Here is a 15661-nt window from a genome sequence, read left to right as displayed (position 1 = left end):
AAATATTTCCTTGGGGGAAAAAGTACAACAATTACTGAAGCAAAAAAATTTAATAAAAATTCAAACTAATAAAAAATGACAAAAGCACATAATAAAATGACTAAAACTTAAACTTAAAATAAACTGAAAACTGCAAATATAAATAAAAGCTCATTTAAAATATTAATAAATACGCTAATAGTTTATAAATAACACTAAAATAACACTGGCTAAAGAAAACTTAGACTTTTGACGTACAAACCTTGTGACAACTAGCCCCAGTAGTTTTATAACCATACTGATATCTGTTCAATGCATGAAAAAAAACAATAGATCTGAGTTAAGTAACATACGCTTTTCCCCATCACTTTAACTCCTCAAGTTAATTCAACCAATTTCTCTTTTTTTAGGTTATGCGGGAGTCAGCCTAATTTTTTAAGTCAGTTTTATATAATGCAAGTTGAAATGATACAGCCAGTTTGAGTACTTAAGCATTTAAGGCAGCAACTGAAATTAAGTTATTAAATTGAAGTAGATAGAAATGTTTTACATTGTGCAGAGCAATGTGTCTGTTCCAGACAGTCACATTCACAGGAACACCTTGTACGGCTTAAACCAAACACATCATCAACATGCTCATCTCACATGCTAATCCAAATATATTTAGAAAGATTATCATCTACACAGATTATCAAAGGAGGGTGAAGGGTCACTTTCTACAGTCAATCCACACATTCTCTCAGAGGAGAAGGAATTGATTTTAAAAAGATCGACTCCAGTGGTTCTGGATTGTACATTTTTCTCTCCTCATTCTGAAGGTAAGCTAAAAAACAATGTAGTAAGATATTAGAGGCATCTTGCATAAACTGTTTCAACTCGCTATAGAAGCTCTTTCGTGGTAGCAAATGAGCCTAATTTACTTCAAACCTCACTAACAACAAAGCATGTTCAACAGTAACATATCAGGCACATGGTGACAGCCATAGCAGCAATCTTTTTCAAAAGCTTTGCTGTATTAGTTCAGAAACTGACAGGAAGGGAAGCAGTCAGACTGTAATTACTGAAACATACGCGGGAAATAATTACAGTTATGTTGAGGACATGAATGACAGCCACAGAGGAGGGATGAGCCTTTGAAGGCAGGCAGTGAGATGTAAAGTTTGTCTAGATGTAAACAGCAGCTACTCTAAATGCAAGCAAGATGAGCAAGATAAATCCCATCACTGCGATGCCCCAAAAGATGTTGTCACACTATATGTGGTAAACTTTCACAATGGAGCCTATAGGCTTCTACACAGTAAAATAAGTATGAAAAACAAATTCTGAAAAAATAACAAAAATGTATAAGTTAATTTTGTCCAATAAAATAATTTTATATTTGTGTACAAACTGTATAAAATAATAACTTGTGACAATGTGCCCCAAACTAAATTTTAGACAAATAACCTTACTAAAAATAAGAAAAAACAAGGGAGGTTAAAAAATACTAGAGATGGCATCGTTATTGTTAACTATAACTATCATTAACCGAAATAGAGATTAGAAATATTTCCTTGGGGGAAAAAGTACAACAATTACTGAAGCAAAAAAATGTAATAAAAACTAAAACTAATAAAAAATGACAAAAGCACATAATAAAATGACTAAAACTTAAACTTAAAATAAACTGAAAACTGCAAATATAAATAAAAGCTCATTTAAAATATTAATAAATACGCTAATAGTTTATAAATAACACTAAAATAACACTGGCTAAAGAAAACACATTTATGCCTTTAGACTTTTGACGTACAAACCTTGTGACAACTAGCCCCAGTAGTTTTATAACCATACTGATATCTGTTCAATGCATGAAAAAAACAATAGATCTAAGTTAAGTAACATACGCTTTTTCCCCATCACTTTAACTCCTCAAGTTAATTCAACCAATTTCTCTTTTTTTAGGTTATGCGGGAGTCAGCCTAATTTTTTAAGTCAGTTTTATATAATGCAAGTTGAAATGATACAGCCAGTTTGAGTACTTAAGCATTTAAGGCAGCAACTGAAATTAAGTTATTAAATTGAAGTAGATAGAAATGTTTTACATTGTGCAGAGCAATGTGTCTGTTCCAGACAGTCACATTCACAGGAACACTTGCACGGCTTAAACCAAACACATCATCAACATGCTCATCTCACATGCTAATCCAAATATATTTAGAAAGATTATCATCTACACAGATTATCAAAGGAGGGTGAAGGGTCACTTTCTACAGTCAATCCACATATATATATAAAATATAGTTTATAATGTAGTAGATAGACTTCCCCAGCTGAGTTTCTCCATATCGGTTTTAACTTCTTAGGGTGTTTTCCTTGCAACTGGCTGCTTAGAAACAATATATTGTGAAAAGTATTATACAAATAACTGAAATCAAGTTGATTTTTGACAAAGTTAAAAGTTTATCAAAGTTCTAACACCAGCGACAGTTCAATAAAAAGTCTGTCCTAATGATTCTATTCAGCATTCACCTGTCAAACAGTAAGACAAAGCCATTTGAAAGCCTGTATCTGATGCCCTTGGCTTGGACAGATATCTCAATGTGATTGAGTCTTTCAGGGTGCTAAAGATTTCTATCTCTGAAGGTCCACATTCAATCTAATCTGCATCTGTCAGATGCAGTCATTTTTGGAAGGCCAGCTCTGAAATGTGGCTGCCATATAAAACTTTACTTCATGAACTTTGGGGGGTTTGGGGGGTGATAGGTGGAGGAATGTCACCGTTTTCAGCATTCTAGCAAACCAATCATCTCATATGTAATTTTAGAAGTAATTACTTTCTGTGTATCAAAACTTGCATCAAAAAGGTTCGGTATCTTATCGTAATTAGGGGGGGAAATGGAGCAGCCTCGTCTTCTTTGCCCCAGCACAGCTTTGGCTCTCTTAGACGATTCTATCAGTTTGTTTCATAATTATCCCCACACTCCTCTGTTAAATTATTCCAATTAGAGAAATTAGGAGCTGAAATTGCTTGTGTCAATGTGCTGATTGACAGCAATTGGTCACTTAGTTTAATAACTCTTGTAGATTAGCGAAGCAGGTTTTTCCTCTCGGTGAGAGTCACTAGTGCGCTGAAATAAATTCACCAAATTACCCAGAGCAGACGGAGCCCACGTACTGTCTTTTAGTATGTTTCATCTCATTTGAAATATGAATAATCAGTTTGCTGTGACTGTGTGAAGACTCACAAGTAATTAGAAATTTTCTAAAGCAAGCTTTTATTTAACAACATTTTTTTTCAGATTTAATTTATTGAGCCAACATACTGATTTATCAAAGCCACCCTTTTAATTACACCACAAATATAATTAGAATCAACGCAGAGGGTTCGTTTCCAAAAAAAACAACATCTCAGTTATCTCTTTTAAGATACATTACAATCAAATAAATAAATATGTGGACATGAGATATTGATATAAATTAAATTATTGTATGTTTATCTGAAGTCTATATTAATTTAAAGCTACTGCTAAGACAAAATAGTACATGTTGTAAAAAACAATTACTGAAGCAACAAGATGAACAATGCAATTGCTGCGCTTATATAAATACAATTTTCACTACACTTGTAATGATACTTGAAGACCTAGAGTCCAAAGGTTAAAGAAAGGAAAGAACTACAATCGCACAAAGCATTGTGAATGGTCCCCCTCGGTAGAAATCCCGTTCAGGGCCTCTCCTCAGCGGGCCCTTGAATCGTCCTAACCAATCCCCCCCTCCCTTAGGTTCCCCTGAAGTTGATTATTTGTATAGAAACAACATATTTTAACGTTTATTCTAGAATATACATATATACAAATATGCATATACACAAATATATGTAGTTTGCGAGTGTAGGAAGACTGACTTGTCATTCACAGTGCTTCATGTGAAAAGGCGGGAATTATAGAGCTCAGTTCCCCTATGGAGAAAATGAATTGGAAAAACTGATTTTTACTTCTGGTTTGTGATTGTTGCACTCTGTGGATAACACTGTTGAGCATAATTTGGCTTTGGACTGATTTGACATCATGGACTAATCTGAAATTTGAAGCAAAATTCGCACTTTGCTATTCATTTAATATTGTTATAGTCTAAGAGAAACTATTAAGACATTAAAGAGATTTCTTTCGGTATTTTCTTTTTTTTCCCAAACCAATGAATGGAGCACAACAGATTTACAGAGAATCCAAACACCAAGGCATTAAAGGGGTCATATGATGCTTTTTTAAAGATCATTATTTTGTGTATTTGGTGTAACAGAATGTTGACATGCTTTAATGTTCAAAAACACATTATTTTTCAAATACTGTACATTATTGTAGGTCATATATCCCCCGCCTCTCTCAAACACTTAGTTTTCTACAAAGTCCCTCCTTCCGACAAGCGCAGTCTGCTCTGATTGTCCAGGTGACCCAGTGCATTGTGATTGGCCGAACACCGCAAGCACTCGTCGAAAATGTAACTCCCCTTACCATAATTGCGAGCTTCATCTTTCAAAATAAATGTAAAGACAGTAAATAATGTCATTAGTTTTACCATCAGTTCAAGCCCGAAAGGGGAACAGACAGTAATGATGCAGTACACAAGCCGCGGTTAAGACAGCTCTGACTCTACTGTGATGTGATGCTGTCTTTCTCTCTCTCCCTCTCTCTCTCTCTCTCTCTCTCACTCACACACACACGATGCGCAAAACTCCGCATTTGAACAGTCAATAGCAAATACTTAAACTAATAACAAAACTGTAGCTGATTCAGAAGCGCCAGATTGTCATAGCAAAGTCAGAATTACCTCCTCTCCTAGGTTCACGAAACGGTCGTCCATAAAATGCATTGCTGTTCTGTTGTAAGTGATCTTAAAGATTCCTAAATGCATCTACTTTCGGAAGGCCAAATAAAATGCTTTTGCTTTCGCCTAGAAACACATAGCGTCTCCCTGACATGGCTGCTTCAACACTTACTGCGGTTACTGAAACCACGCCTTCTTTCTTTGCGTGAACATTTGGGCGCATTATGCAAATATTCCCACATAGTGACCTAGATATGTGGGGGCGTGTTAGAACGAGCTGTTTTAGGGGAGCGTGGCAGAGTCTTAACTTTGATAAAGAATATCTCTTTGGTTTTGAGACTTTAGTCTTTGCAACTTCAGTGATCTTATCTATGCACAATCAGCTTGTAACACTCCAAAGAGAAAGGAAAACTTGAAATCGCATCATATGACCCCTTTAAGAAATAAATGTTTTTGCGTGAACGATTTGCTCATTTTGAATTCATGCTTGTTGCTTGTAAGGAGCCATTGACAATTTCAGTTCTAATGACTTGTTTGATGGGCAGAGGACAGACAGAGGTTCGCTGCTTTGCTTGGGCATATTAAAATGTTGATTGTAATTTATAGGCTGTCTGTGTGCCTGTCGGCCTCCATTGTAATCTAATTCAGCGCTCGGAGGAACAGTCTGTCCTCTTGGATCTGCCGCTAGTGTGCGTTTGATTATGCCATGTGTCCTTCTCTTCAAACAGAAGTCTGTCTACAAAGGGAAAACAATAGCATCAAACAGTTGCCATTTGGAATGGTCATTGTAATTCCAGCCTATGACCTTTCTGACTATTATAATGCCAGGAAGTGACCCACCGGGCATTTTCTCAACTGGAATCAGGCCTCTGCCCAATCACTGAAAACTAGGGTAAAACAGGTTGCAGTAATTTGGCTGGAAAGTATTGTTATGTTTTATACTCGTCAGCGTCAATGGAATGGGCATGGTTGCATGAATGTTACATGAAGAATTGTGTAACTAGTAACTACAATGTCAATGTGGACAAACTGGCATACGAGTTGAGAAAGAACAACATAAGTAACATCTAAAATCTTCCTTTTCTTCTTGTCGTTATCTACTAGCATGTCTCAGAGGAGTAAAACATCTTCAAAAGAAAGGTACGGGTGGCTCTAAATCAATACTTGCATTGGTTGCAGTGATGTGCGGTGCGGTCACTACAGCTCTTCTCTTCCTTTAGCAGCTCCTCTCGTCCTCCATCCACATCAGATGCTCATCCTCCACGCTCTGCTCTTCGTAACTCCTCCAAAGACTCGAAGAACTCAGGTCACAGGGGCTCATCTGGCAGCCAAGGACGCCGCGGCAGTAGAACCTTCAGCCAGAATTCTGCTATTGCTGCAGCTTATACACAGTACCTCAATGCTCTCTTTGGACAGGTAAACTTAGCAGATCTCTAGATGGATTCTTGCTGGTTTTGTCGAGTGATCTTCATTTAAATTATTACAATTTTGTTAGACAGGTGATTACAAAATGAATAAAAATAGAAACCAGAAGATACTACGGTAATACCATGCTATTCCCCAATGTACTTTTGAGCAACATTTAAATATGGCAATGACCCTTACATTATAGTATTATAATATATTTAATATATTTTAAATCAGATTTAAAATATATATATTTTAACGTTTCATTTTAGTTAAAAATATAATTTAGAGAACTTTGTGTTTTTGTCATTTTTCTTTTTTTCTTTTTCAATTTAGCTTTCATTTGTTTACTTTTTTTTATGTTACTAATTTTAAAAACTTAAACACATTTCAGTTCTTGCCAAGCCAGCATCTCTAATTTTCATTTATGTTTCAGTTTTTCATCTAATATTTATAATATATTAAATTCAATATTTTGAAATATAATATCTAATATTTTATTTTATATCAGATTTATTTCAGTTATCGAAAACAATTTTTAATCATTTTAGTTTACAACAACACTGATTCAGCATCATGGTATTATCATTTGATACCATCACTGCACTATATTATCACCATATTACTGAAAAAATAAATAAAATAAAATAAAAATCAGTCCATCCTAAACAGGTCTTAGCTGGCTTAAGATGGTCTCCTATCTTGGCCAAGCTGGTGTTTAGCTGATTTAATGTGTGTTGGTCTCCCAGACTGACCAGGTTGAAAAGTGTCTAAAACCAGCCTGAGAGATCAACTAAAACCAGCTAACTAGCTTAGAATTGTTTAAGGTGTTTTTAGACACATGGACTTTTTTATAGCCATCTAGCTAGTTTGTTTGCCTTATTTTTCATTATTTAAACCGATATATCCAGTATGGCACATCAATGCGTCTTTATTTAGCATGAAGTCAGGTTCATAATCTACGATACGTCTGCGGAGAAAATATTGCCGCATGTCAACACACTACCTTCCTCCTCAATCAGGTCAGTAACAAGTGCCAAGCCAAATTATTTTGGTACACTGAAGCTCAGACCTAAGCTAGCATCTTGCCTCTCCTTTTAAAACTGACGCAATAAATCTGTCATGATTTACTAAATCATAGTCATTTAAACTCAGAGGCGCTTGATTATATTTTCAAGAGTACATCTGCAGATCAGAGAGAGCCAGTGAAAGCCAGAAGACAGAGAGGCTGCAGAACAGTAAGAGAGAGATAATGGATAGAGTCTAAGAGACAAACAAGACAAAGGTGCTCCGACACAAAATGGAGAATATACCAATGTATGCACAGCCTAAAGCTCCATGGCTTATGCTCAGCAGGATTGGAGGGATGAATGAAAGAAAAACAGATAGACAAGGGACCCTATTAGCATATATCCGAGGATAAATAGCCTGAAGCAACACACCAAGTTGCATAACTGCTACCTCTGTCAGAGAAGTCTATGAGTAATGCATTATTTTTAATAATAAATATGTGTTTTTAGGGAATTTGGAGGTCAAAAGTCCAGTGAATGCAGCGAATGAAACATTTGAAAGACAGCGATGCCTTTGGGCACCAGCTTTACAAATCAATTAGTAAAAGTTTTAATATACATACCCGTGCCACATTGGATTAACATCACAGTTACAAGGTTATCTAGTTAGCCAAGTGCAGGAACAGTGTCGTTAGGTGAAATTAAAGTTGATGTGTGTCATTTGTTTTAATGCTAAATACTTTATATGTAGAAAGTAAACAATTTAAAGATTATTTATGGTGCTATCAAAATACTAAGATGATTTTATTAAAAATCCAGACCAATCTGACACAGAAACACTGGCTCAACCAATAGTATGAGTTTGAGGTAGCACTATCTGTTTAATGGGCTATTTGGAAGGCAGGAAAGATAATAAAATAACATGTGAAATACTAAACTGATAAATAATAAATACAATTTAGATACAGTTAGGAAAGCCAAGACTACAGGGGACCCAAGCAACATGTGGGACAGGGCAAAATCACCATTTTAAGATGTGAACCAGACAGATTTATTTTAGGTAACTTTCATGCTAGGTTAATGTGGACCTATGTTTTTTTTTTTACTACGAGAACAAAAACATTGGATTTGTAAGACAGAAGAGCATTCAGAAAACCTGCTTAAAACTGACATTTCAAATTGCTTGAAATTTCATTTCATGAAGCTATTGGGTCAACATTTTTTCAATAAATTATTTTAATGTCAAAGACTGTGCAAAATCTGTTTTTCAATATACAGTGAAGCTACAGGACGGGTTTGCTTAAAAAATGTTAAATGAAGAAAAAAAACGTTAATAAACATGCAGGCATATGTATGTTTATGCCTTGGTACATATGCATTTATTTCTGAAAGTGCTAGCAGATACTGCATATTTGTTTGTAATCAACTTTATTTGTATAGCGTATATGTATGTGTATTTGTATGATTTTAACATATTAAAGCATGCATATGTACATGAATCTAAATAAAGCTGCATTCGAGGATATTATTTACGAAATACAGCAATAATAATAGTTTTTAAACCGTTTCGCTCCTAAACGTTCTTTCTCTTTTTCCTTTAATACACATTGCCCCTTAGTTAATTTTTCTCCCTGAATCTCTCTGCCGTTCTTTGTTTGTATGAGCGTTGACGTGAGGCATTCTAGGGCATGTTATGGTGTAATCCAATTATACAACCCCCCCCCCCCACCCCACTCTATGCGTCATTGTGCCACTGAGCAGCTTTGATAAGCGTGCTAACATAAACCTCAGTTATTAGTGATTAAAAATGGGCGATGTCTCTAAGGACATTCAGCTCTCATGCTGTAATAATTTCCATATTTAGCTGTTTTTGTGTCACAATTTTTTTTCCCTCATTGTCATTTTGCTCTCTCATCTCTCTTGTCCTTCTACCTCTCTCTCGCTCTCTCTCCCATTTACTTTCACCAGGACAGAGATTTACTGCCAGAGGAACTAGATGGTATGTACAGAACACGCATATTTAATATCCAAGCCAGTGCACAGCACCTAGACAGACACAATACAATTGCTACAACACATTCAGCATAAGATAAATAACCAACAAGATTCAATAACATCTGACACAAATAAATTTGATTAAAAATGGATTGGTATTGTCATGAATGTTAAATGGCATACAGAGGATGAAGGCGTAAGCAGCATTAATAATACCAGAGCAGTGAGTCAGCCTGTGCTGATGGTCCTATACCCGCTTAAGCTGCATGGCCCTATGGTTTATAAAACTGTTACAGTATGTGGCATAATGTAAGTGTCCTAATGTAATCATATTGTAAAGTTTTTGTTTCCTGAAAGATTTTACTGTATACAAGATTTGTAATTTTAGCTACCCTGTTACAGAAATGTGTCTAAAGTCAGTTTAAATCCTGATCTGTGTGATTTTGTAATTTCATTAACATTAAATAAACTTGTAAATTAAAAAGGAGTAGCACATTATAATTAACAACAGAACACAATACAGAACTGGAGAGGCTCTGCAAGGAGGAATGGCAGAGGATTCCCAAATCCAGGTGTGAAAAACTTGTTGCCTCTTTCCCAAAAAGACTCATGGCTGTATTCGATCAAAAGGGTGCTTCTACTAAATACTGAGCAAAGGGTCTGAATACTTAGGACCATGTGATATTTCAGTTTTTCTTTTTTAATAAATCTGCAAAAATGTCAACAATTCTGTGTTTTTCTGTCAATATGGGGGTGCTGTGTGTACATTAATGAGGAAAAAAATTTAACTTAAATGATTTTAGCAAATGGCTGCAATATAACAAAGAGTGAAAAATTTAAGGGGGTCTGAATACTTTCCGTACCCACTGTATATATATACACTCACACACACACACACAAAACATTCTTCATTCAGAGTAATACCTAAGCCAAATACTATATACTGCAATTTGAAGAAAAGTTGGCAGTGTGATTAAATGTGACTACATTTCTTTTCCTTTCAGAGCTGCATGTAGCATTTAAAGAGTTTGACTATGACCAGGACGGGTATTTGCACTACAAAGATGTCGCAGACTGCATGAGAACCATGGGATACATGCCAACAGAGATGGAACTGATTGAGATCATTCAGCAGATAAAAATGAAATGTGAGTGTGTGTGTGTGTGTACTGTATATATGGTTTATGAGGACACAAATGTGTACAATGACATGGGTACTACAACGTAAACATGGTTTATGAAGACACTTCCTGTGTCCCCGTAAAACAAAAGGCTTAAAAAACATACAAAACGCTGTTTTATGAAATTCAAAAATTGAAAGTAGTTTTCTGTGAGGGGTAGGTTTAGGGTTGGTGTAGGGCGATAGAAAATACAGTTTGTACAGTATAAAAAACATTACGCCTATGGAGAGTCCCCATAAACCACAAATGCAAGTATATGTGTGTGTGTGTTTGGGGTCAGTAAGATCTTTTTAGAAGTTTTAATACTTTTACTCAGCAAGGATGCATTAAACGGATCAAAAGTGACAGTAAAGACAAAAGTTTTCAATTTCAAATAAATGCTGTTCGTTTGAACTTTTTATTCATCAAAGAATACTGAAAAAACTGTATCAGTGTTTCTACAAAAATATTAAACAGCACAAATGTTTTCAATATTGATAATAATAAAAATGTTTCTTGAACAGAAAATCAGCATATTAGAATGATTTCTAAAGGATCTATTTTAAATTGGAATAACATTTCACAATATTTCTGTTTTTACTGTATTTTTGATCAAATAAATGCAGACTTGATGAACATAAGAGACAAACATAAAAATATCTAACCAACCCCAAACTGCTGAACAGCAGTGTAAATCAGATTAAAATTAAAGATAAATGTGTCTATGTGGTGTGTTTGTGGTTATAGGGGGAGGCCATGTGGATTTTGATGATTTCTGTGAATTAATGGGGCCCCGGATGCTGGCTGAAACCGCTCATATGGTGGGTCTAAGGGAGCTACACTGTGCTTTCAAACAGGTGAGTATGCACTCTAAAGTTCCCTTCAAAGGGAGCTCACTTTAAAGTGTACATTAAATAGAGAACAAAACGCCACAAACATCAAAACATCATTACCTTGCATCTTTTTCCAACCCATAAATAATATTACCTCTTCATAAAACTCTGCATTCCTCTCTGCCTCTCTTAGTTTGACTGTGACGGTGATGGACGGATCACCTTTGAGGAGCTGAAGGAGTCCACAAAGACGCTGCTCGGGGAGAAACTGAAGAAGGGAGAATTGGAAGAAATTCTGACAGACATCGACCTCAATGGAGATGGAAACGTGGACTTTGATGGTAAGGAGGGCAGCATCCTTTTTGAACGCACTAATCTGTTGAGCTGAATAGATCATAACACAAGTTCAAACTCAAATCACTGAGCAGCAAACAAGCAAAAAGCTGGAACTTGTATCGTAACAAATGCAAAACAATAACCATTTAACTTGTGTACAACAAGTCCCTTAAAGGGCTAGTTCACCCAAAAATTTAAATTAGCCCATAAATTACTCACCCTCAAGACATCCTAGGTGTGTATGACTTTCTTCTTTCAGACGAATCCAGTCGGAGTTATATAAAAAATTGTCTTTGATCTTTCAAGCTGTTTAATGGCAGTCAGCGGGTGTTGCAGTGCATCAGTCCAAAAGAAGTGAAATAAAGCCCATCCTTGCATAATAAAAAGTGTCTCACACGGCTCCAGGGGGGTGAACAAAGTCCTCCTGTAGCGAATCGATGCGTTTTTGTAAGAAAAATAACCATATTTAAAACGTAATAATCACTTTAATCTAGCTTGCGCCAACAGTTGTACACGGAGGCTGTTCCCGGGCGGATGATGTATGAGGTCGGCTTTGCGCATGTGCCGCTCAGAAGTGACGAAAGCGGAAGCGCAGGGGAGAGATCAAAACTAGTGATCGACCGATATTGATATTTTATAACCGATACCGATTATTTGCATGTTTATGAGCCCGCTAACCGATATGCAGAACCAATATTTATTTACTGTTATAAAGTAAATAAATGACTGAGTGAAGTAAGTCCATACTTCACTTTGGTTTTTCCTACTTTCAGCCATCTTAAAAAAAAAAGTGTTGAAAATTAGCAGTCTTTCATGTTAAATTTAATCTTCACATTACAACAATAAAAAAACATTTTATTTAAAGCATCAGCAACAACACTAATATTAACAATAAGCAAAATAAACGTAGAAGGTCTAACGTTTTCAAATGGAGAAAATAAATAAAGGACAGGAGTCATATCAACTTCATTTTAAACTACAGTTTTAGTAGGTTTATAAGCTGTTTAATAGGCTAAAGAGTGAAGAATAATTGTTGTTAATTCACTGAATAATATTCTCTGGCATATTGGAATATAACAAACAAAACATGGTATTTTATTGCATTTCTCAACTGGCATGTTATATCAGAATTACTAATAATGTTTTTGTCGTTCTAGATTATGAAATGCCTGCTAACAGCGCCGTTTATCGATGCATTTACACAGAACTATACTCAAACTGTGATCGCTCGTGGAGATAATAAATAATTAATTTCCATAGAGTTGTATCTATTTAGATATTTATTAGCGAAATAATGATTATATAGTAAATGTTAACAATTTAGGGGTGTTTTAAACAAGTGAATCTTGTTAAAAATTACATGCGGTGGCCGTGCTGGAGCATTTCCTGAGCATCAACCACATCAACCCGGTGAGTGAACAGCAATATGAAAGCGGCTTCACGAGACTAATGATGAGCATAGACAACAGACAGAGAAGTACATTTTGCGCTTTTATTTCCAACATTCACTCATTCATGGCTGTATTATTTAACTCATGCGAAGTTACGTCTTTATTGGGACAGGACTTGACAGATTATCTTAGCCTACGTGACTCCGACTTCATGAGACGATGAGCATAGACAACAGAGAGCGAATTAAATTCAGCACTTTTATTTCCAACATGCGCCCATTCATGGCTGCATATTATTTAATTCACGCAAAGTTACGTCTTTATTGGGACAGGACTTGATGGATTATCTTATGTGACTCAGTGAGTTCATCTCTATTTCTTCTAGCCAAGCTGCAAAAACTGCATATCAGGCATTTATGTAATACATCTAATTTGTGCATTAATGGCTGTTATGTTAAATAAAGTTTACTAACTACAGTAAATCAAGTACCTGTGCACGCCGTTGTTGTTGTCTCCTCTACCGTTTATCGGTGAATCCGATATGACAAAACAGATATTCAATTATTGTAAAATGCTTAAATATCGGGAAAAATATCGGTAAATCGATATATCGGTCGATCTCTAATCAAAACAAAACAACGGTCACGAATTAGAAGTACAAAACGAGGATTTGTAAAGAAGAATGTCGGAGGATTTCGATAAGACAAGAGGAGACTGGTTTTCCTTTGCTAAAGTAAGGAAACTTTGCTTACTTTGCTCCTGTTAACAAACGTTGGTTTTCACGAGACTCACCGGCGCATGCGCAACATCGACATCTTACATCATCCTCCCGGAACTGCTTCCGTGTACAACTGTTGGCGCAAGCTAGATTAAAGTGATTATTACGTTTTGAATATGGATATTTTTCTTACAAAAACACATCGATTCACTACAGGAGGCCTTTGTTCACCCCCCGGAGCCGTGTGAGACGCTTTTTATTATGGATGGGCACTTTTTATTTCACATCTTTTGGACTGAAGCACTGCAACACAAGTTATTGTGTCATGAAGGATGTTACCTAACTCAGGTAACAATGCCCGCCATTAAACTGCTTGAAAGATCAAAGACAATTTTTAATATATAAATATAACTCCGACTGGATTCGTCTGAAAGAAGAAAGTCATATACACCTAGGATGCCTTGAGCGTGAGTAATTTATGGGCTAATTTTCATTTTTGGGTGAACTAAACCTTTAAGACAATAACAAAACTTTAGAGCGCTGTCTAGTGGCCAGCATATGAAACAGCAGCAGCCCTCTTTTCACTTGAAGTAAATATGGCTCTTGGGACCTACTTTTCTGAGGATATATGGGTAATTTGTGTAGCCTGGAGGGTTAAAAAGAGTTTTAAAGCTGAGGTTGTCCCCATTTGAACACACCGAGACCAATCTTGTACTAAAAGTGGACTGACTACATTTTTCATATTCAACCAAATTCACATGTCCTCAGAATGACATTTTTATAATTGGACCTCACTTTAAAAACCAGGTTAATTTTGGTCTAGGGGTAACTGCTATACTGTTTTAACCATGAGCTGTCCATATACCTAACCCCTTTCCTTTTCAAATACACAAAAAGTACTATTTTAACCACAGTTGCTAGGTTAGTCATTTAGATATTTACCATAGTTAGTGCCCCAAAACAACAAACAACCATACAGTAACGTGTTATACTGTACACATACATTACACTATCACTATAACTCCCACAGAGTACATTCACCTCAACTGAGGAAGTAACAGACACCCCTTGCAACCTTTTTATTTACTTGATTTTTAATTATAATGAGTTATAAAAACGAAGGAGCTTCTTGGCTTGTTAATCACAACACAACAACAAACGCGTCTGCTTACCTTACTCAGGTAACAATTCCCGCCATCTTCATCTTTAATCTCCAACAGTTATATTGTACGTATGTGAACCAACTTTGATAAAGTAGTCCAAGGTGGAAAACTTTGAGCTCGAGAACACAAGCCGAGTGTGTTTCAAGAATTGGATAGATATGTGAACTTCAAGCACCATTTTCACACGAATTGCGTTGATTCGTACAGAACCCCTCAAGTGACATTTCAGGGAAAATCTTTACACTTTCTCTTTCTAATCTAGTCGAATACATAACGACAATGAGCTTACATTAACTGCCAGCTTTGCCTCTGTTTTCTTTCAGAGTTTGTCATGATGCTGTCTCTCCGATAGCTGGATGTTTGGTGTTTTTCATATCTGAGAGCTCAGTCAAACATGTCAGTCAAAGTTGTTAAATAACACATTGTGCATAAACTGCGGATATCTATGTAGAAATGTACAGAGTATATATTTGCATTCAATAAAGGTCTGAAACTGTGTGAGAATGTTCTGGTTGGTCGATGCAGGATGATGGATTATCTAATAAGCAGTAAGAACAGGACAACAAGTCTGCGAGTTATGAAACATGCTGCTGTTGCACAACCAGTGATGCTGCTGCAATCTAGTGGAGGATATAGGTAACGATGATGATGATGATAATAATAATAATAATAATAAATGTTATTTGTTAATTATGTAATAATAATAATACATTAGTAGTAGTAATAATAATAATAATAACAAAAATAATAGTAATAATATAATAATAAATTAGGCTCCAGCATCCCTGTGACCATACATAGGACAAGTGGTTTCTGTAATAATTTATTATTGTTAGTAAAAAGAAGTAAATTAATGATCATAA

The 15661-nt window shown here is 35.7% G+C and overlaps 1 protein-coding gene across 2 annotated transcripts; it reads left to right on the top strand.

Moving 5' to 3' along the window:
- Positions 1–671: 671 nt before the first annotated feature.
- Positions 672–15296, top strand: cabp4 (calcium binding protein 4). Of its 2 annotated transcripts, none has more exons than XM_016290476.1 (8): positions 672–797; positions 5890–5925; positions 6009–6201; positions 9171–9201; positions 10202–10345; positions 11105–11214; positions 11384–11531; positions 15122–15296. In XM_016290476.1, the coding sequence occupies exons 2-8, from the start codon at positions 5891–5893 to the stop codon at positions 15148–15150; spliced, it is 690 nt and encodes a 229-aa protein (XP_016145962.1). In that variant the 5' UTR covers positions 672–797; position 5890; the 3' UTR covers positions 15151–15296. The 2 variants fall into 2 exon arrangements, with proteins under 2 accessions (XP_016145962.1, XP_016145961.1); XM_016290475.1 differs by having other exon boundaries at positions 6006–6201.
- Positions 15297–15661: the final 365 nt, after the last annotated feature.

This window comes from Sinocyclocheilus grahami, unplaced genomic scaffold (assembly GCF_001515645.1).
Source record: "Sinocyclocheilus grahami isolate Dianchi unplaced genomic scaffold, SAMN03320097.WGS_v1.1 scaffold259.1, whole genome shotgun sequence".
Taxonomy (NCBI): domain Eukaryota; kingdom Metazoa; phylum Chordata; class Actinopteri; order Cypriniformes; family Cyprinidae; genus Sinocyclocheilus; species Sinocyclocheilus grahami.
The sequence above is the reverse complement of the archived record's forward strand: the minus strand, read 5'-3'. Positions and strand labels throughout refer to the sequence as shown.